The sequence below is a fragment of the Sus scrofa genome, chromosome 18 (assembly GCF_000003025.6).
Source record: "Sus scrofa isolate TJ Tabasco breed Duroc chromosome 18, Sscrofa11.1, whole genome shotgun sequence".
Taxonomy (NCBI): domain Eukaryota; kingdom Metazoa; phylum Chordata; class Mammalia; order Artiodactyla; family Suidae; genus Sus; species Sus scrofa.
The window spans coordinates 15844687-15867660 of NC_010460.4; the positions used below are offsets into that span (position 1 = coordinate 15844687).

The following is a 22974-nucleotide window of genomic DNA, read 5'->3' on the forward strand; positions in this document are numbered from 1 at the left end:
CTGTATGTTCTTGCCTCCTTTGACATAGATTAGTTGACAATAGGTATTTGGGTTTATTTCTGGGCTTTCTATCCTGTTCCATTGATCTGTAGTTGTGTTTTAGGGCCCGTACCATACTGTTTTGAAGTCTATGGCTTTGTAGTATAATCTGAAGACAAAGAGCCCGAATCACCCAGTTCCATTTTTTTCTTTTCAATGTTGTTTTGACTATTTGAGGTCTTTTGTGTTTCCATACAAATTTTAAAATATTTTGTTCTAGTTCTATAAAGAATGTCATTGGCAATTTGATAGGGATTGTACTGAGTCTACAGATTGCCTTAAGTAGTACTGTCATTTTGACTATACTGATCCTTCCAATCCAAGAGCATGGTATATCTTTCCATCTGCATCATTGATTTCTTTCATCACCATCTTATAGTTTTCAGAGCACACGTCTTTGGTCTCTTTAGGTTTATTTCTAAGTATTTTATTCTTTTTGATGTGATGGTAAATGGGATGGTTTCCCTAATTTGTCTTTCTGATCTTTCATTCTTGGTATATAGGAATGTAATTGGTTTCTGTGTATTAATTTTGTATCCTGCAACTTTACCAAATTAGCTAATGTACTCTAACAGTTTTCTGGTAATGTCTTTAAGATTTTCTAGGTATAGTATCATGTCAGCTGCAAACAGTGATAATTCATTTCTTCTTTTCCAATTTGGATTCCTTTTCTTTTTCTTCTCTGATTGCAATGGCTAGGACTTCCACAACTATACTGAATAACACTGGTGAAAGTGGACATCGATATCTTGTTCCTAATTCAGCAGAAATGCTTTCAGTTTTTTACCACTGAGAAAGATTTAGCTGTGGTTTGTCATAAATGAATTTTATTATATTGAGGTAGTTCCCCTCTATGCCCACACTCAGGAGGATTTTTATCAGGAATGGATATTGAATTTTGTCAAAAGTTTTTTCTGCAGCTATTGAGATGATCATGTGGTTTTTATTTTTCCATTCATTGATGTGGTGTATCCTGTTGACAGATTTTCAGATATTGCAGAATTCTTGCATCCTGAAATAAATCTTACTTGATCATGGTGTATGATCTTATTAATATGTATTCAGATGCTATTTGCTAATATTTTGTTGAGGATTTCTGCATCTATCTGAGGTGATATTTGGCCTGTAATTTTCTTTTCTTTTTTTTTTTGGGTATCTGTTCAGTTTTGGTATCAGGGTGATGGTGGCTTCATAGAATTGAGCTTGGTAGTGTTCCTTCAGTTCTATTAATGTTTTAGACAGACTTAATTTCCCAACTCTATTTTGGTTTTCCTTACATTCTGTGTTAGGTAGCTCCTTTTGCATCTCTCTCACTTCCATTCACATAGCTTCCCAGTAACATTTCCTAGAGTTATATACTTCCTGCATACAACCACAAAATCTCAGTCACGTTCAACAATAAACACGTATTTTTGAGGCTGGCTGATCCCCACTAGGCAGCTCAGCTGATCCTAGCTGGATCCACCTATCTTTGACCCTCCTCCTGGGGCCAACATCATCATCATGGCAATGCAGAGGCATGACAGAGCATGCTCCCTGGCACAAGCATATTTCAAACCCCTCATGTCATGTGCTAACCATTAGCAAAAGCAAGAGGCCAAAAATCAAAGAAAAGGAAATATACGTCTCCCACTCAAGTGGAGAAGGAAGGGTGATAACTTTGAGCAATAATCTAACCTATCATATCATCTCGCATCTTTTGAGAAATGTCAACCTTAAGATTCCTAAATTTTTCCTTTTTCAAATAAATGCTTTTCTTTGAGACCTCAAGATAATGTTCATTTTCCATTATGCATACTCTATTTTTCCCTTATTTTTATAATGGAGTGTTTTTTGTTGGTGATGTTGTTGTTTTTTAATCCTTGCATGGGAAGATAACTATTTAGATTTGCTACTCTCCACCACATCTGCGGAAGGAATTTCCATAGCACTGATCCCACCCACCATTTGATGCTCCAAAGAGGAGCAGTTATTATATTCAGATCCAGTGCTCAAACTAAATCTCAGGTATACAACCCTCAGCTCGATTTTTGTGCCCAGTGGAAGACGATGGTGGCCATCTGCAGAAAAGAGATGGAAACTTCTCTTTCTTTTTCAGTCAGAGACCACGACCAAACTGAGGCATCACACACAAAGCTGTCAATTTTGGCTTGAACAGGATGGGACTTTACAGACTTCATTTCCAGCACGCACTGCTTACAGGGTTCCTCTCATCTACAGCCAGATGAAAAAGTACCTACAGCATGAAGTGCTAAACTGTATTTTAAAGGCATGGCGGGAGGACATGTGACATGCACAAGTTAATTGATACAGGTTCACAATGCCCATGTCCCACCCTCCTAAGAACTGACCTTATTCTCTACCAAATCTCCTCTAACCTAATCGATTTCCACCCAGGCCCTTAAACCCAGGAGCATCCTACCACAAGCGCAAGGATAAAAGAAAAGTGTTCTCTCTCAACCTCACCTGAGCTACTCCACAAAGAGGACTGGCTAAAGCTGAGCATACCCTTGAGTAAAAAAGAATCTTTTAACTTCCGTTCATACATCTCTATTTCTTAACTAGGCTGACTTCCCTATCCTAGTAAAGGACTTCTTTCGCTTCCTGAGATATATCAGAGTCTCTCCAACCTAGTACATTAAAGGCCCACAAGTAAATGTTTCTTATGCATCTTTACATGAAAGGACTACAAGATATGCGTGATGAGGGAATGAACAAATGGTGACTGTCGGCCTTTCAAAACATGGAGTATTTGCTACCCTAAAACCACCTTACATTTTCAGCGACAGTATGTTTCAAAAAGAAGTAAAATAAACTCCAGCAATATTCTGGCAAACAATTGATAGATATTCCTTAAAATTCTACACCGCCACAAAACTCCTCTTTAACTAACCTCATCCTCCCCTTTTCCTTGTTCTGCTGCACAACTCGGCTCGTGGACTTGATATAAAGGTGCCGGTGCAGTTCATCTATGAGAACCAAGTGAAGGTTCATCTTCTTGCTGTGAAGCTCCAACCTGAGGTCGCTCAGGCCTTCCACCTGGAGCAAGGGGCCCTCCAAAGACTCGACTGCTGACACCTGAAAAGAGAAAAAAATGATGAAGACAACTAAAAAATCTAGCACTGTTACTAAATATGAAGGACTACCTTTCAAAGATACTGTTAAGAGTTTATGAGAAACTTTTATCAGCATACATGGTACTTTGTTGAGTATAACGTGGACAGGCCCAGTCCTGCTCTTGAAGGAGACAGAATGCTGAGTAATTGTTTATTTTAATGGCCACACCTGCAGCATATGAACGTTCCCAAGCCAGGGACTGAAGACAAGCCAAAGCTGCAAACTACACCATAGCTGTACCAACGCTAGATCCTTTAACCTACTGCCCCAGACTGAGGATTGAACTCGTGCCTCCATAGCAACCTCAGCTGCTGCCATCAGATTCTTAACCCACTGTGCCATGGTGGGAACACTCAGGAAGAAAACAATCTTGATCAACATGAAGGCATCAAGGAGTTTCTGTCATGGCTCAGCAGAAATGAATCTGACTAGCATCCGTAAGGACGCAGGTTCGATCACTGGCCTCACTCATCGGGTTAAGGATCTGGTGTTGCCGTGAGCTGTGGTGTAGGTTGCAGACACGGCTCGGATCCCACGTTGTGGCTGCGGTGTAGGTCGGTGGCTACAGCTCCAATTCAAACCCTAGCCCTGGGAACCTCCTTAGGCTGTGGATGCGCCACCCCCCCTCAAAAAAAAAAAAACTGCATGAAGACATCTAAAACAGCTCAGCAAAGCTGTACATACTATTAGTTCCCACACACATGGCCAAGTAAAATGACCTTCTGATTAAATAATTCATACTCTCCCAAGATTATTTATATCAACTTTTAGCCCAAGTTAGCATTTTAAGATAAAATAAAAGCACAAAATATCCATTTTTAAATAATTCTCATGATGATCATGAGTCAGGGCTTGGTTAGCCTATGTCTACATGTGCGTTTAGATATAGTTAGTCACTCTTGCTCTTTCTTGTATTCACAGACACACAGAGGTAAATATATTTTTACATCAATGCTACAAGCAGAAAACAGCAGTGATCACCTCTCCTTGGAATAACCCAGTTTGACAGAAGAAACAGAATTTGAAAGGTGAACAGAAGATAAACCATGAAGAGGGAGTAAAATGCAACTTGGGAGATTTTAAAACAAAAAGGACTGATTGAATAAAAACGGTGTGAGAATGCCTACAACAGAGAAGACGAGGGACTCAGGGAACTTGGAATAATTCACTTTGAAACCAAAGTGAGAACTGCAAAGGGGAGAAGAACAAAAGTACGTATTATATAATCCCATTTATCCATGTATAGAAAATTTTATTCATATCTTTCTATATGTGAAGAGCTTATGTATTTATTAAAGAAAAAAAGAAGTGAGAAGTATACACTAGGTACTGTTCCTTGGGAGATTAAAAAAAAAATACCAAGACTGCTAATAATAACAATAGTTGCAGTATCAGTGGGAGTATTGATAACAACAAGAACAATAATAATAATGCAGAAGTGATGACTACAAGCTGAACTCAGGGAGGAGAGCCCTACCAAGCTCCCCGAAGGAATTCAGGTGCAATGATTACTCTCCACTTTGGTTATGCATCTAAATATTTCTCATTTGCACAGGTAAACGTAATAACTAGTAACACTACTTCAGGGTAAATGTAATTTATGGCTATAAATAAGCACCTAAATGAAAAAGCATTTATACAAAAGCAATAAATAATAGAGCCATGAAACTTATCAGTGATCAAAAATGATGATCAGAGATCTACCCCAGTATATGCAGAGGGAAGTGAAATGCAACCAGAAGAGTGTGGGTAGTGAACAGAGAAGGCTTTGCAGCTACTAACTACAAACTGGGCTGAGATGGGGAAGAAAATGCAATGGCTTAGCCACAAACCCATCACTTGTTCTGTGATGTGCTATAATCAAATGGCATAGCAAATAAGTTTCCTTAAGTTACCCAGGACAGAATGGGGGAATGCAAAAGTGACAAGCCCTGGGCCAGCTCTGCCCTCTGAAGCCTGCCAGTTCATTTTCACGCCGACTTGCCCCTGCCCCTGCTATGAGAGCCCCTGGGCCTGGTGGGAGCAATTCCAAATAGAAAGGTAGCCTCACGAAATGACCAAAGTGTCCCCAAGGAGGAGAGAACAACAACAAATTCATTTACAGTTATGCTCTAAAATGGATTTTAACTCCGGTCTCTAGCAGAGAAAAGAGGATGCATTAACCTTCAGTGACATCAAGACCCAGAAAATGAAAAATAATTTGGTAAACCACTGGCCCATCATGTAGCCTCATCCCTCACGGTAATTAAATCCAGCTGAGATATTTAAGCTTAAAAACCACCCACTGCACATCCACACTCCATTTGTTTGTAGGAATTTGCATGAAGACTTCTTTTTTCTTTTTTTTTCCCCCGTCTTTTGTCTTTTTAGAGCTGCACCCACAGCATATGGAGGTTCCCAAGCTAGGGGTCTAATCAGAGCTGTAGCTGCCAGCCTACACCACAGCCATAGCAATGCCAGATCTGAGCCACGTCTGCGACCTACGCCACAGCTCAGAGCAACACCAGATCCTTAACTCATTGAGCAAAGCCAGGGATCGAACCCTCAACCTCGTGGTTCCTAGTCGGACTCATTTCCGCTGCACCACCATGGGAACTCCAGCATGAAGATTTTTAACCCAAACAGCTCATGTTCCAAGTACAAAACTATAGGATAGTGTCAACTTTCAAGGCTACTTAAATTTTTCTTAAATGCGGGTAACACAATTAGCATAGTGCCTGGCACATACCGAGCACTCACTGTTTTTAACAGCAACTATTATGTGGACAAAGAAACTTCAGAGGGTGTTTCCAACATGTATTAATGAACAATTTCAATAAAGGTTACTTCCACCATAGAATCATGATTGACCACTCAAACAACAAACTTTCTGAATTGGTTTTGACCCAAAAATCCAAGCACAAGTACCATATATACAATCAAGGTAGTCTCAGAAATTCAAAGATTTGCAAACTTTTACGACAAATAGCATAGAGAATAACCTCTTATTTCTGTATGAAAGCACTTTATTTTCTGGCCTTCACAAATTAAAAGTCTCTTTACAAAGCTCCAATTATGGCAGCTAAGCAAGGTCACTGTCTTGCTCTACTCTAACCTCACTAAGTGGTACTCAAACCAATTTGAAGAAAAGAGTTGTCAATGCTATTATTGCATCTCTAGAACATCAGTTTAGAAACCTGATATTTATCTTATGTGGTTTTAAGTAGCTTGTACCATGAGCCTAAACCTAAGGAAAATGTGGTGAGGCAGCAGTGAACCCAGGCACCACTGATGATGAATTCTGTAGTACTGGGGAGGAAAAGGGAAAATTTGGTTTCCAAGTATTTCATAACATTTAGCACTTACTGGAAGAGAAATCATTAAATGTCCATCTACGGTTAGAAATGTGCATAACTATTGATAAAAATACCAGTAACGGGGTTTTTTTTATCATATGGGAAGCAATCATTTTATAAATCATTTCACTGTGTTCCAAATGTAATGACTACATGTAACTGAGCAGGACCCTATGTGCCCTTTTCGGAACAAGATCCCCACCCCCACTGTCCCATGTCCTTTGCTTGTCTCTTGTCGATTAAAAAAAAAAATTACTCAAATTATTATTTAGAGGAGTGAGGAAATCCAGAAAAAAAGGAAAACAGTCAGGCAAGACAAAATAATACTTTAGCCATGGACCTCCAGTTCCTGCTCAAAGACTATAGATAATACTCTGAGCTGTGTCCTTTGAGCCATTTTGCTGATACTGAAACCCCCGCCAGGGGGAAGAATTTAACTGCAGGCTGCCCAGAAGCACACAGACGCCAGACCAGTTGGAACCAGAAGGCTGATGTCGTCTCTCGACCTCATCACCAACCAGTCAAAAGAATGTGCACGAGCTGATCATACACCCAGCGACTCCCCTCCCCTGACCTTGTCCTTAAAAACTTTTCCCTGAAAGCCTTCAGGGAGTTCAAGTCTTTTCAGCACAAGCTTCCCTAGATCCTTTCCTTGAGCCCTGCAATAAGGCCACAGTTCCTGTCACTACGAGCCAGTGTCAACAGACTGGCTTTACTGTGCACACGGGAGCGGACCCACATTTGGCCCAGTAACTTACAGAGCACTTTATTTTTTTATTATTTTTTGCCCACACCTGGGGCGTGTGGAAGTTTGAGGCCAAGGATCGAACCTGTTCTACAGCAGCGCTGCAGTGGTAACACCAGATCCTTAACCAACCCACTGTGCCACAAGGGAAACTCCCAGAACGCTTTCTAAATAAATCACTGATGAAACATCAAGAGATGCAGGTGGATTAAAGGGGGCAGTTAATAGGTTATTTGAGAAATAATGAAAATCAGGTTCAGAAGTCTAACACACAACAATGAATCATATCATAGTATATACTAAAGTGACAGGATGAGATACTGCAGGAGTTCCCGCCGTGGCGCAGGGGAAACGAATCTGACTCATATCCGTTAGGATGCAGATTTGATCCCTGACCTCTCTCAGTGGGTTAAGGATCTGGCGTTGCCGTGAGCTGTGGTGCAGATGGCAGATGCAGCTCGGATCTGGCATTGCTGTGGCTGTCGTGTAGGCCAGCAGATACAGCTCCAATTCAACCCCATGGGTGTGGCTCTAAAAAGACGAGAAAAAAAAAAAGGTCCTGCCAATGCAAGATCAGACAGACAACATACAGTGGAACGGTCCACTGGTGAACGCTATGTATCTGCTCACAGATGGATGCCATGAATAGCGTGGTCCCAAATGATCTCTCCCATGACCTTCTAGAATTCTCAGCTCTGCTGCACTATTTCTTAAAGGTAGATTACACCATAATGAGCCAACTACATGTGTTTGGAAGTTTTCTTACACATATTTTCAAAAATAAATCGGGGAGGAGAAAGGGGGAGTGGGTACTGCCAACAGGGCATTTTTTCACAGAACATCTTTTTTGGTTTTTTTGGGGGGGGGGGTTGGTCTTTTTGTCTTTTTAGGGCCATACCTACAGCATATGGAGGTTCCCAGGCTAGGGGTCGAATTGGAGCTACAGCTGCCAGCCTACACCACAGCCACAGCAACACGGGATCCAAGCCATGTCTGCAACCTACACCACAGCTCACAGCAATGCCAGACCCTTAACCCGCTGATCCAGGCCAGAGATTAAACCCACAACCTCATGGTTCCTCGTCGGATTGGTTTCCACTGTGCCACAGTGGGAACTCCAGAACATCTATTATAATGTTCTACTTTAATCTAGAGATCTACTTTAGATCTTTAGTGTTCCACTCATCAGAGCTGGAAACTGCTCACAGGGGTAACAGCAATCTGTTTTGGAGTTGAAAACAAGAATTTCTCTTAGGGTTATGACAAGAAGCAAACATCTACAAAATGTTTTAAGACATGTTAGTGAACAGGATAGTATGTTTCACTGTTAGAAACCTATCCATTTAAGAAAACAGCCATCTGAAAAACTACTTCTATAAATCAAAAAATAGGTCAAGGGGTTATTAATAGAATGTACATAATCAAGAATTGTCTGGCGTTTCAACAAATTTTGCCCTGAATTGAGACATGAGTCTACAACAAAGGAAATCTTTGTCATTAGGAACGACAGCACCCTTTAATTTTCTTTCCCAAATGCCCACTTCTCAACTGCATTTTAGGTTAAGGTGGGAAATAATTATTTCATAGTGAAGCATTTGTCCTCTGCCGGTCTTGCTCAAGCTGATTAGGTGAACAGATCTAGTTGTGTGCTTTAACATGAACCAGTGGGAGTTTTCGTGGAACGCCAAAGTTGGCCATGCTCAACAGCTGCTTAAATGAAGAAATGCTGGAAGAGAAAGTACCCATCTTTATTTTAGCTGGAGGAGGTGAGATATACCAAGGTAAATGAGAATACTAACTCTTTCTAAAGAGAATAAAGGTTCAAGCCAAAACAGAAGAACACCTTTTAAGCACAAACAAAACCAATTTAGAAAAGGTCTGTTAGCTAATAAAAATGCTTATTTTGGCAACAATGTTCCCTAAAGAAAGCAAGTGTGTTGCCCCTGTTGGGTCCAAAACAATTATTTCCTTTAGGACTTTGATGATGACATCTTTCCAAAATGTTCTATTACTTTTCAACAGGTCAGGACGTTTCCCTTAAAGGAGTATTTTTCTTATAAAACAACATAACCACTCCGAAAATGTTGCCTTGGCCCAACTTACATATGCAGTAGAAAGATACAAAATAAAAATATTTCAGGAAACAAATCTGAGTCTATCCATGAGGTCCCTGGCTTTGCTCAGTGGGTTAAGGATCCAGCATTGCTGTGAGCTGTGGTGTAGGTCATGGACTCGGCTCAGATCTGGCGTTGCTGTAGCTGTGGTGTAGGCCGCCAGCTGGAGTCCTGATGGGACTCCTAACCTGAGAACTTCCATGTGCCGCAGGTGCAGCCCTGAAAACACACACACACAAAAAAAAAAAAAAAAAAATTTAATCAAAATAAGGATACTCCAGAGAATTGATAGCTTCCCATACGTATTTAAGACACAAGTTAAATTTTTTTGAACAATCTCAACTACATAAGGCCACTAAAAATCTCTGGCCATGAACAAAGAAACATGCCCTGGAACAGGAGATTGACTTAATATCCAGGTCATTGGCCTGCTGCCCCTGGGCCCCTGAACTGGAGGAAGGCCAACTCTGGTGTCTTTAGTCCCTCCTGCTCAAGACAGCCCTCCACCTACAATTCTCCGCATTCAGGCCCAGGGTGTCCCGGATGAGCCCAAGATGTCTCCTCCTGGATCTCGACGCAAGATGTTCACCACCAGGAATCCTGGGTCACTCACCAAACATCTCCATTTAGTCTCAATGTATTTCCCGAAGATAGATTTTACTCTTCACCAGAAACTGGTCAAAGAAACCAAAAGCAGGTTAAAAACAAAAACACAGGATTTCCTTTTCAGTTTAAAATTTGAACCCTATGATACTACTGTTTTCTTGAGTCAAAAATGATCAACTATTGCAGTTCCCCTTGTGGCACAGGGGAAACGAATCCGACTAGGAACCATGAGGTTGCGGGTTCGATCCCTGGCCTTGCTCAGTGGGTTAAGGATCTGGCATTACCGTGAGCTGTGGTGTAAGTCCCACACTCGGCTTGGATCTGGCATTGCTGTGGCTCTGGCGTAGGCCGGCAGCTACAGCTCCAAGTGGACCCCTAGCCTAGAGACCTCCATGGGTGCGGCCCCTAAAAAGGCTGTGGCCTTACATAGAGCCCTACATGTAACTGCACAGGGAAACTAAGAACAATTTTACTTGCACAATATAATCCTATTACATGTATATGATTCTAAAAAACAAGCATGTGACCCCAAAGGGTTTTGTTCACAAAAATCCTATTAAATATAAACTTGATAAAGGCAATCCATCCAAGGCTCAGGGCTATCATGGGGGTTTCAAGGAGTCTTAGAGGATCTGGAGGAAAAAGAGAATCCCTGATCCCAGGTGCACTGGAGAAGACTGAGAGATTTTTGGCTCCCTAAGGTTCGGCCAGCCCTTTGACTGAAGGCCTCAGGTCTACTGAGCTTGGTACTGAAGACAGACGTCCCAAGAAAGCTGCATCACAGTGTGGAAAGCAACATAACGTCTCTTCTGTCCAAGGAAATCTTGGTGACTCCAATTTGCTCTGGTTTCAAAGCCTTCCTGTGACCCCTCCTTCCTCTTTCCTTCTTCTCCCAGTAACATTTTGTTTCAAATTAGCCAATGGAGATGAATGTGCGCCCTGACCTGACCACTGGGATGGGGACGGGTACATCACCTGCCTTAGGGATAAATAGGGGAGGGTCTTTCCTTCTTCGCACGTGCTTTTTGAGCCCCCGCGCCCTCTTGCAGAGGTCAAGAGACTTGTCGAGATCTCCCCGTGTTCAGGTGTCTCATTTTCCCACACTGACAATCTGAGCCACGTCCCCAACAACAGGAGCAAGGCCCAGTGCCTGGAGCAAGAACACGACTCCAACCCCACCCCCAACTCCTCTGCTTGGGGCCAGTCACCGGGGATCAAATCAATCGGGCCATCAAAAAAGCCCATTCTTAAAGTCAGTTTGCTAACGTAATATTGATCAGCCCCATTCAGGTGCCCCTTCCCCTCCCTCAGGAAACCCAATAGCTGTGATGCAGACCCAGCAGGCTCTCACCACTCAAACAGGATGTTGTCCACCTCCATTCCCCCTTCGTTGTCGCCAGGGTTATTGCCTGTTTTTATTTAATAAACCTTCATCAGCTCAAATGAAGGGTTGTTATTAGTTGAGCTAACAGCCAAATGATAATGCTCCGGAGAGATATCAGTGCTTGCTGGTGCATTAACAAAGAGAGGAGAAGGGCTGAGGTCAAGCACGTGTCAATGTAAATGAGGCGATATTAGGTACTAAAGGCTTAATGCAATAGACTGCCTGGGAGATAATGGAATTTACAGGATAAAGCAAATGAGATGAAGTTATTGATAAGTGAAGGAAGGGGGGGGCTGTAAACTAAAGTGCTGTCAAAGAAAAGGCCTTTTACACATGAATTTCTTTCAAGGATCTTCAAATCTATCTCAGAAAGCAAAACTCAAAAAGATCAACTTCGATTTCCAACTTCATGAAAGAGCTCATCCTGTAACTGCTGGTGAAATGTTTATTCTAAAAGCAGACCACCTATTCACTCTTTTTAAGATTTCTTTGGGGTTCTCCCAAATTTTCTGGTTTTTCGTAAACAGGGCACACTACCAGATATAATTCTCATTTTATGAGAAAAAAAGCATATTATAAAGCAAACCTTTTTTTTTTTTTCCCCTCCTTTTGTAAAGTATAGGAAACCAAGTCTTCAGTCCAAGCTTCACGGAATGACAGTATCTAAGAAATGAAATGTAAGCATTTTCCATTGTAAGGGGCCTTTAAAAGTTAACACTGAGGCCCCAACCCCAATTTTACAGACTGGAAAAAAAAAGGTGAGGCCCAGAAATGTACTTCTCTTCTTAACCTTTATGTTTCTTTCAAATTATACAAGTAATAGATGTTCGACCAAGAACACAAGAACAACAAAACTGAGGCAGGAGATAGATGGGCTCCAGGATAGACATTTACAACCAGCCTCTTGTTTCCACTTCTTGAGGCAGGAGATGGTTGGGTTCTGGGATAAACATCTACAATTTACAACCAGCCACCTGTCTATACTTCAAGACAGAACTAACAACAGGTGTAAGGCAAATAAATGGTACGTGTCTTCGGTGAACTTGTTAAACAATGGTAATGACAGGATCAAAAGACCTGCTTGGGCAAAAGGTCAAGAGGTCACATACTTCCCATCCTCAGGTCAGGGAGACCCCCAACTACACATGCACAAAAAGACCCCTCCAGGTCAGAAAGGGAGGGGGCACCAGGCCATAGTAAGTCTAGATAACCTTCCTGCCACGCTCATCTTTGGGATTCATCTTGGCCAAAAGAGGCACAGGCAGATCAGGGGAGGGCCCTGGGTCTGGGGTGGTGTCAAAGATAAAAAGGCAATTGGCCAAAGGAAGACAAAGACTTGGAAAAAGTGTCTGTATGTGACTTAAATCACCTCTCTGGCACACTCCTCACTCAGGGGGATGCCTGCACCCTCGCTTCCCCTTTGGGAAGCTTTGCTTCTGCCTTAAAATATGTATTACAAAATAAACTAATTCTCTGTGGGCTCCACCACATGTTGTACTGTGTTTCTAACAATAAACTCTTTTTACAGTATGTGTCTCCTCAAAACATTCTTGCTTTCAACAGGGCACAAGAGTCAGGGCAATTCTGCTTTCAGCCTCCAGCTGGTCTAGTGGCTAGGATTCCTGGTTTTCATCCAGGCTCCTCAGGTTCATTTCCTGAGCAGAGAATTAAGATCTCGCTTCAAGCCATCACCCACTGCTGTCTCTCCAAGATCAGAATTACGAAGCAAAAAAAAAAAAATCCCCATTTTTACTAATTTTATAAAGTAATATATTTTAACCTGATTCCTTCCAATCATTTTTCCACGGGCAATTTTTACAAAAATATTGTTATTCTTAAATATGCTTTTCTCACTTGGCAATGCATTGGGAACATCTTCCCACCACTAAACATATGATGTTTCGTGTTTTCCTACTAGTTCATAATATGAATATTTCTCAAATGACCTAAATCAACTCCCCATCACTTAGGAATTGATAATTTTTACTTCCATAAATCTTAGTGTGATAATTATCTTAGTATACATTCCCTGAATACCTCAGAGTTAAAATGCTTAATTCCTTCCCCAAAATAACAGTCAAGAAGTAGAATTCCAAGTGCAAAGTTATGCAGACATTTAGGGCTTCTAATGCATAACGCCAAATTAGAGCCTTATTTTGTTCTAAATGGACTTACAAGAGATTTGTTCACAATCACTTTCATGATGAAATGAAACTGTACCTCACACCTTGTAAGATAAGAATTGTAATTGCTTATGGAAAAGCTCATGAAAGAAAACCCTTCTTTGTTCTTAATCTTATGATCCCTTCAATTCTCGGTTCCCATCAGTGCTCCATAAAGAGAGCATTAAAACCTAGGTTTCTACTCTCTAAAATCCAAGAGAAGAGACAACTGGGCAAGATATTTGCATTTTTAACAAGTGTCCCAAAGTCACTTGCCTTTGTCATCTTATTTGTTATTTGAGGAAGAGAAAAATTTACACAATACTCTCCTCTGAAGGGTTGGCAAAGAGGTCTCTGTAAATCATTTTAGGGTCACCTAAGTGAATCAAGACAATTTCACCCACACTTGGCAAAAGCCCCAAATCCATTAGAAATGATCAGCATTTCTGTGGCTCTTCACCAACATCAACTCTTAAAATCCCACAACAGAATGTGAAATGACAACGGCTTTTTTTCATTCTAAGAGCTAGGCAATCGTAAGTAATTTGTATCAGGATGAATCAGATTTTTTTATTAGGGCCACACCTGCAGCATATGGAAGTTTCCAGGCTACAGGTAAAATAGGAGCTACAGCTGCCTGCCTACACCACAGCCATGGCAATGCCAGATCCGAGCCGCATCTGCGACCAACACCGAAGCGTGAGGCAATGCTGGTTTCCTTAACCGGCTGAGCGAGGTCAGGGATCAAATCCACACCATCGCAGGCACCATGTCAGGTTCTTAACCCACTCAGCCACAGTGGGAATTGATCAGAGAAGACTTCTTTCTTTAGCAAACTCCCCCTGTCTTGTCAAGGTCAAGCAGAAACTACCGACCCGCATCCGCAGACCACCATCAAGTTGAGAGAGGGGACGCCCAGCAACGACAGTGTGTTCCCACCTGCAATTTATGCATTTATTGGGTCCCCAACTGGCCACAGACTGACCAATCAAAACCTTGTTCAAGCGAGTCCCTAGGTAAGGCTAAAACCCGAAATGTGATGGAGGATATCAGCAAAGGACTTGTGTATTATTCCTGACTGAGGTCATTCCTCCTACAAACTCAAGTGTGAAAATGTTTGTGCATGTGCATAGAGTTAATCTGATTAAAACATTCCTACCCTAGTGATCGCAGCACTGTCCAATGCAACAAGCCCCAGACTACCACTTTTTCTTTTCACCTGGCCCTGTGTGACAGTGATGACAACAATGCTACCTACCCCACCCAAATTTGTATACCGCCGCTCTATTTCACAAAGCACTGTACCCATACAAAATTTCATTTTATTCTCACCATCACTCTATAATGTAGACAGGGTAAGTAGCTGTATAGCCACTCTACAGAAGAGGCTACTGAGAAAGTGATGCATTTATCTAAGCTTACAGAATGGGGGGCTTGTTGGGTTGGGACTAGACTTAAGAACGTCTGGCTTTTCGACACATTTTGTTTTCATCATACCATGTTGGACCTAGCCACCACTGACCCATAAACAAATCTGTACTCCAATTTCAATCCATTAAATCCCAGCAGTAAGATAAAAACACAGTACAGGTACAGAAATCAGAGCACCAAGACGACGGCTTCAAAAAGTTCAAGTCATCCCAAACCTGATGAGCATCTCGTTTAATCATTAGAGCATCTCATTTAATCATTAGACAAAACACACTGACCAAATATTCCAGCTAAAAAATCTGAATAAGAGCCAAATAACCATCAGCTCAATCCAAAATCTGCAACAGAAGATAGCAATACAGCAACTTAGGTCAACATACAACTACTCCATGTCAATGTGAATATCACCATGTGTGTCTTATGCAGTATTTGCTTTCTATGTACCAGTTAGAGCAGGTGTTAAATGAAGTCAGGGACAATTAGTTTTAGCCTATTGCACAGTAGAGGGCATACCCTCCATTAATGGTTCCAGGTTTGTCTCAACACTAGAATCACCTGGAGAATGCCAAAAACTACTCAAACTAGGGTGTCCCATCCCTCAGAAATTTCAATGTAATCCATCAGTCTTCTAGGGTGTGACCAGGCTTTAGGATTCTTAAAAGATCCCCTAATGTGCAGAGTTTGGGAATCACTGCCCCACAGCCAGGTGAGCCAGTTAAAAACTGCTGAACCTTATGAGATTAGTGTAGTAAAACAGAATTTCTATTTGCTTTAAAATAAAAGAGGCAAATGAAGAGCAGATTAAAAAAAAAAAAAAAAAAAAGCAAACTACAACACAAGGAAAGGTATTACAGTAACCCAGTGCCTATCGGTGTGGCTTTTAAAAACCTGAGCCTGCAAAAACAAAGTCAAGGGCATTGAGCAACAAGAAAAATAGTTACTGCAAAGCCCTGTGCTTTCATTCTCGAGAAGAAAAATAATGCTGCCACACCGAAGTTACTTAATTTAGGACACAAAAACTGAGGCTACTCACTTAATATCTTTCCTTTCCGGCTTTTTCTTAATCTTTTTGCAAAGAAATTTAGATCTAAGTATTTGAGGGAATGCAGGGGTCCCAAATGCAGTCAAGAGCAGGCACAGCTGACTCCCCCGATTTAAGCAGCAAGCCAGGAGTTCCCATCATGGCTCAGCAGTAACGAAACCGACTAGTATCCATTGGGCTGCAGGTTCAATTCCTGGCCTCGCTCAGTGGGTTAAGGATCCAGTATTGCTGTGAGCTGTGGTGTAGGTCACAGATGCAGCTCAGATCTGGCCTTGCTGTGTTTGTGACATAGGCCTGCAGCTGCAGCTCCGATTGGACCCCTGGCCTGAGAACTTCCATATGCCACAGGTATAGCCCCCAAAAGCAAAAATAAATAAATAGCAAACCAGGAGTTCCCTTGTGGCTGAGTGGGTAAAGGATTCAACCCTATCATTGCTGTGGCTCTAGTTACAGCTCTGGCATGGGTTCAGTTCCTGGCCCAAGAACTTCTGCATGACACATGCGTGGCCCAAAAAAAAAAAGCAAACCACACATACTACTCTTCTCCCACAACCAGTATTCCCGAATCCCCTACCTTGTTGTACTGATCAGGATGTGAGATGCTGTTTCTTCATCATCTGTTTCTTCCTACTAGTATGTAAGCTCCCTCATGATTGAGGCCACCTTCACAGATCCATATACATATAACACAAGAGATCAGCAATGGCACAGTGACATTCATCTGTCTATCAAAATATGTGCCAAATTCTTCCTGACTAATTATTAGTACAGAATATTGGCTTTCAAATCAACATTCCACACTAGGAACAGATGGGCTTTAATGGCGGCTATTTCATTATTGATCACTGATATATTTTTTATCATGTTGCAGAAAAATCTATATGGAATCTTGAAACATCTCTGCAATCACTGAACCACTTTCAGATTAAGTCCAGGAAGTTCACTATAATGTCCAGCTCCTGTATTTATAGTGCTTTCACCTCAATACCATTCCCAGAGTCATGATGGGAAAAAGCAGTCCTGTGACATCTCAGAAACTTTCAGGTCACAAGAAAGGGATATGCATTTTGGCCTTTTTTCTTACTTTCAGGCACTGAACCATTTCATATTGGATGCATGACCACCCATTCCCCACCCATTTTCTAAGAAAAGAGGAATTAGTCTATTCGCTCGTGACATAGAAGGACCAATGAGGTGCCAGAAAAACTATCTAAGGACTGTCAGAAACAAAGCTTAACCTCAACTATTCTACTACTAAAATCAACGTTTTTTGATAAGCTGCCTCCGACAGTGAACCGGCTTACATCTAATGACAACACCCAACAGATTAACACATGTAGTTACCTAAGACTAGACTTTACAACAAAATGATCTTGGATAGTTTACAAGCAAATTATATTGTTTATAATTAGACAGTCAACAAGTATCCAACAAACATATACTTGATGTAAGCAGAAGAGTTGACTGATGACAATCTTAAATTGGTTCATGCCAATTTCCCAGAATACAGCATATAACCTTGGGGTCTTGGTCATGCATCTGCGTATGTATTAGAGCAGACTAGACTTGTTCCCTGAGACATGATCTCTGACTGTAAGACTTCCTTAACCTTATAAAATGTGGGGTAGGTAGTCTTTCATTCAGCCCAATGTCCATGTTGGGCAAGAAGAAAAGGAATCAAAACGGCCTAACCTAGGGAGTTCCCATTGTGGCTCAGTGGAAATGAATCTGACTAACATCCATGGGGATGCAGATTTGATCCCTGGCCTTGCTCAGTGGGTTAAAGATCTGGCTGTGAGCTGTGGTGTAGGTCGCAGATGCAGTCTGGACCCTGCATTGCTGTAGCTGTGATGTAGGCCGGCAGCTACAGCTCCGATTAGACCCCTAGCCTGGGGACCCCCATATGCCAAGGGTGCGGCCCTGAAAAGACCAAAAAAAAAAAAAAAAAAAAAAAAAGCTGTTTAACCTACCCAGCCCTACTTCAATTCCTATCAGCTCAAAACCTGTACAACTCAGACTGGGTTTTGAGGGCATAAATGGGAGCAAGTACTGTATCCTTTCCTACACTATCAGTAAAAATAATCAATTACAAATAACATTCCTAAGGTCTTACTATATATACTGTGGGAACTTCATACGTATAGCTTTGTATTTCATTTAATCCCTTCAACAACCCTTGGGGGCATTTATCATTCTCAACTCCAACTTTCAGACAAGTCAAATTAACTATTTAGCCCCAAGTCACTCAGCTAGTAAGAGTCAAAGCTAGGATTTCAAGCACAGGTCCATGGGCCCACTAAGGCCCATACGGACATTCACACCCTTGACTGTTGGCCAACAACTGCAAAAGATCTTGTAAACTAAAAATACTACAAGTACACTTATTTTTATTATACAATCTTAGGAAACCATGCAATCAAATAGCTGAGAGTTCCCATCATGGCTCAGTGGTTAATGAACCCAACTAGTGCTCCTAAGGATGAGGGTTCGATCCCTGGTCTCGCTCAGTGGGTTAAGGATCCAGCATTGTCATGAACTGTGGTGTAGGTTGCAGAAGTGGCTTGGATCTGGCATTGCTGTAGCTGTGGCGTAGACGGGCAACTGCAGCTCCAATTCAACCTCTAGCCTGGGAACTTCCATATGCCAAAGGTGCAGCCCTAAAAAGAAAAAAAAAAAAAAAAAAAAGCTGTTTGACTTTCCTAATCCCAGATGTGGCCACATTTTCATAGGGTAAGTGAATTAATCCTGCTATACCATTCACTCAGCAAAGCACTCTGGAATCCTCTGGGAAGAAGGCTGCTAACAAAAATATGTTATTATAATTATAATAATCCTTATCTTACTATACAGATATGGATTCTATTCTGAAAGGCCTATCAATAAAAAAGACAAAAATGATCAAGAGACCTTAAAAATCTCTACTATCTCAGGAAGCCTTAGAAAAGAAAAATATTATTTTAGTTATACGCCTTGTGACTGTCAGCTAAAGTGCTTCCCAACTACTCACACTGGCTTGGTTTCCACTGATTGAATGCAATTATGAATTGACTTCTAGGGGTGGATACATCAGAACCTGTGTGAGTGGTTTTCAAAGCTCATCTGTGCAATTTCAGTTTGACGCAGACTTCCACACAAATTCTCCTTTTAAAAAAAAAAGTTCATAAAAATATTGACTATCATGAAATACCTTCCTGGGTACCTCATGCCACTGGGAAGAAGCTATTATTCTTATATTAATAATTCTTCCCAGAATTAATCAGTCATTGTACATTAGAACCAGCAGCTGGAGTGTTTTGAGTGATAATGAAACCTGTAACAAGGCATCTTCAGCCGTCTTTTCAAGACAATAAGGGAATTAAAATTTCAATTTAAATGCAGAGGTTTGAAACACGCTTCACTGGCAAAATTACTTCAATTAATGTGAGTGGAATACAAAGGACAGACGGCAGAAATGTGATGCAGCAACCAGAAATTCGGTCATTAACGGGCTTGCATCAATCCGGCACCACGACTGCAAAGGTCTAATTTAAACCATACATATCACAAAGCTACAGGCTCCAGTATTAATCAACTCTCTGATTTCAACGTGACGGATACAGGCTTCTCGTTGGGTCACTTCTAGCTTTTCATAAGCTAACCACAGCTGTTTACCTTGAAGGAGGAAACAAAAGGCCATGCCTATTTGCAGACATTCCCCTGTCATGACAATTTCATTATTTTAGGCAGTGCTCAGGTTATCATATCCAAAGAAATAAATATCCCATCTAGCAGCCAAGTCTATAGCTCTCAGCCCATTCTGATGGGGAAGCAGGAATTGGAGGCGCTGACAAGAGCCACGGGTCACCACTGATTTATTTACTCTGGATTTATTAACTTGAGTAGGGATTAAATTACTGGGCATCTGCACCTGCCTTAAAATGGAAATGCAAAAGCTTCTGATAAACAGATCCAAGGAAATCAGAAGGTTTTGAAAGACTAGATTGTCCTGTCTTCACTTTCCTCCAATGTCTCAGCAAAGATTTCCATTTGGACCCTTGAGACGCCTTAAGTAGATTTTACTTCTAATAGCACATAGCCACGGGGAAAGGAAATAGGATTATTTGCTCCTATGAAGTCCAATGAAAAAGCAATTATGGACCTTACTGTTCACTCTTATATACAAGGGGCCAAATTGAAGAATATTTCTTTTGAGCATGCTTTAAGTCCTACCTTTATGAAATCTTCCTGTATATTAGGATATGCTAAGCTTCTAGGTCCTTCAAAGCAACTACCTCATCTGCAAAATGGGGAGGCTATCAGAAAGCTCTCTCTCACATGGGCTCCTGAAAATGCAAAGTGTTAACAAATGCAACATACTTACAAGGATACCAGCACACAGGGAGGGCTGAATACATATTAGCTACTATTATAATTATACTGTTTTTGTTGTTCATTTCAATATTGCAGGGGGGGAAAGGGTCAGAAACTAGAGAACCTTGCTGTTAAAAAACAAATGTGAATAGATTTACAAGGAGATCCTGCTGAGTAGCATTGAGAACTTTGTCTAGATACTCACGTTGCAACAGAACAAAGGGTGGGGGGAAAAATGTAATTGTAATGTAACATGTAAGGATAACTTGATCCCCTTGCTGTACAGTGGGAAAATAAAAAATTAAAAAAGAAACAAATGCGCAACACAAAACCCAAACCAGAAGAGAAAAAGCAGACCAGAACCCCTGGAGATAAAAGTACCCTTTCCTGTTTAGTGGTGTGAAAGTCTTCCATGTAGTTACCCATGTGGCCAATCATCTGTGAAGGCTGCCAACATGAAGTGCATTATGCTAAATACAGGGTAGACAAAAATAGGTAAGATACATAGTCCCTGTGCTCAATGACCTACCCTACAAACAAAAGGAGTTATAGTTCAATGAAATACATACAGCTTATGGAAACAAAGAAAAGCATCTACTTATGTGTTAAGTATTCTTACCACAACAAAAACATGTAATTAAAAAAAAAAAAAAAAGAAAGAAAGAAAGAAAGAAAAGCATCTAATTACCTGGGACATTCAGAAACCGAATGAAATTTGAGCCCAGTCTTCAAGAATAAAATCATTTTCCAAGCATGATTAGGATTAGGTTCAGGGAAATTTATCATTTGTAAAAAAAATAAAAATAAAAATCTATCACACCCCTATCTATCAGCAACACAGAACGAGATAATATCATTAATAAAGAGTGATTGTTTTAAAAAGGAACAAAAAATAATAGCCAAAACTAACAAATACATGAAAGACCTCTGGGGAATACCTTACTAAGCATTATTATGAAGGACATACATGAAGACTATAATAAATGAAATACCCTGTTTACTGAAAGATTTGTTATTACTAAGATGAAATTCTCTTAAATTTAATCAAAATCCCGTCAGGTTTTTCACAGAATTTGACAGGTTGACAACCAAAACTCACATGGAAGAGTAAAGGGCCAAGAACAGAACAGACAGTTCTGAATGTCAAAGTGATGGAATGTCTTCACCTGCAATCAAGATTATTATAAAACAGTAGTAATTTAAAAAGCATGGTTTTAGTGCAGATACAGACAAGACCAACTGAACAAAATAAAGAGCTCAGAAACAGGCCCACGCATTAAGCGAAAACTGGGAATGTGACCAAGGTGGGAATGTGACCAAGGTGGAATTATCTATCAGTAGGAAATGAAGTCAATAAATGATCTGAGCCAATTATTAAGCTTATGTAGAAGATAAAATTAGATCTCTAGTTCATACCATATATGAAAAGAGATTTTAAATGGATTAACGATAATGATATAGGATATTCTCTTTACGACAATCAGATAAAAAAATTCTCTCAAAACAAACATCACCTAACAAAGGAAAAAAGAATGAAAAACATTATTGGATTAAATTTTTTAAACTTTTTAATAAGAGATAATCCAAAAAAAAAAAAAAAAAAAAAAAAGATACACCACCAACTGGAAAGTGGTATTTACAATACATCAAACAGACAAAGGATTAGTATCTACAATACATAAAGAACTACAAACAGATAAAAGGAGCTTCTGGGAAATGTCTCTCACACACTTTTCTGGAGGTGACTGCCCTTCCTTCCCAGCCAACTCTTCAGGCCCCCTCTTCCCCCGACCACATGGTTTTTAGTTAGAACTGACAATCACAGCTCCTAAGCCGGCCCCACCTAGAACTGACTCCCATATTTTCAAATTACAACAAAAAGATTATTTTCCACGGCAAAGCTAGAAAGATGTAAGATACAGTGTACAATCCTTCTTTTCCTCCAAACACCCAACCTGCCCACACGTGGAAGAAAGTCTACAGTAAAGCAATGAAGAAAACACACAGGAAGACCATACAGATGGCATTCCACACACACTTCCGTTCCTTCAGCAGATTGGGTACATGAGTAAAGCAACTGCCTTACTACGTAAGTGAACTAGAGCTGAATTTCTCTAACTTGAGACCATGAATTTGAAGAAGTAGTTAACAGGGTCCTTAAAAAAATAATTTAGGGAGGTCCCGTAATGGTGCAGTGGTTAAGGAATCCGACTAGGAACCATGAGGTTTCAGGTTTGATCCCTGGCCTTGCTCAGGGGGTTAAGGATCTGGCGTTGCCATGAGCTGTGGTGTAGGTTGCAGACGTAGCTTGGATCCTGCATTGCTGTGGCTCTGGCATAGGCCGGTGGCTACAGCTCCGACTGGACCCCTAGCCTGGGAACCTCCATATGCCGCAGGAGTGGCCCTAGAAAAGGCAAAAAGACAAAAATAATAATAATAATAATAATAATTTAGGAGTTTCGGTTGTAGTGCAGTGGAAGCGAATACATGAGAATGCAAGTTTGATCCCTGGCCTCGCTCAGTGGGCCAGGGATCTCGTATTGCCACAAGCTGTGGTGTAGGTCACAGAAGAGGCTCAGATCCTGTGTTGCTGTGGCTGTGGTGTAGGCCAGCAGGTGTAGCTCCAATTCAAACCCTGGCCTGGGAACT

General features: G+C 41.0%; 1 protein-coding gene across 2 annotated transcripts in view; it reads right to left on the reverse strand.

Annotated features, from left to right (window-relative positions):
• The window catches only part of EXOC4 (exocyst complex component 4), an 801583-nt gene that overhangs the window by 739535 nt on the left and 39074 nt on the right, over nt 1-22974 (reverse strand). For both annotated transcript variants that reach the window (XM_021078821.1, XM_021078822.1), the window contains exon 4: nt 2933-3117. In XM_021078821.1, coding sequence (XP_020934480.1) covers nt 2933-3117 — 185 coding nt within the window. The remainder of the gene's footprint in view (nt 1-2932; nt 3118-22974) is intronic.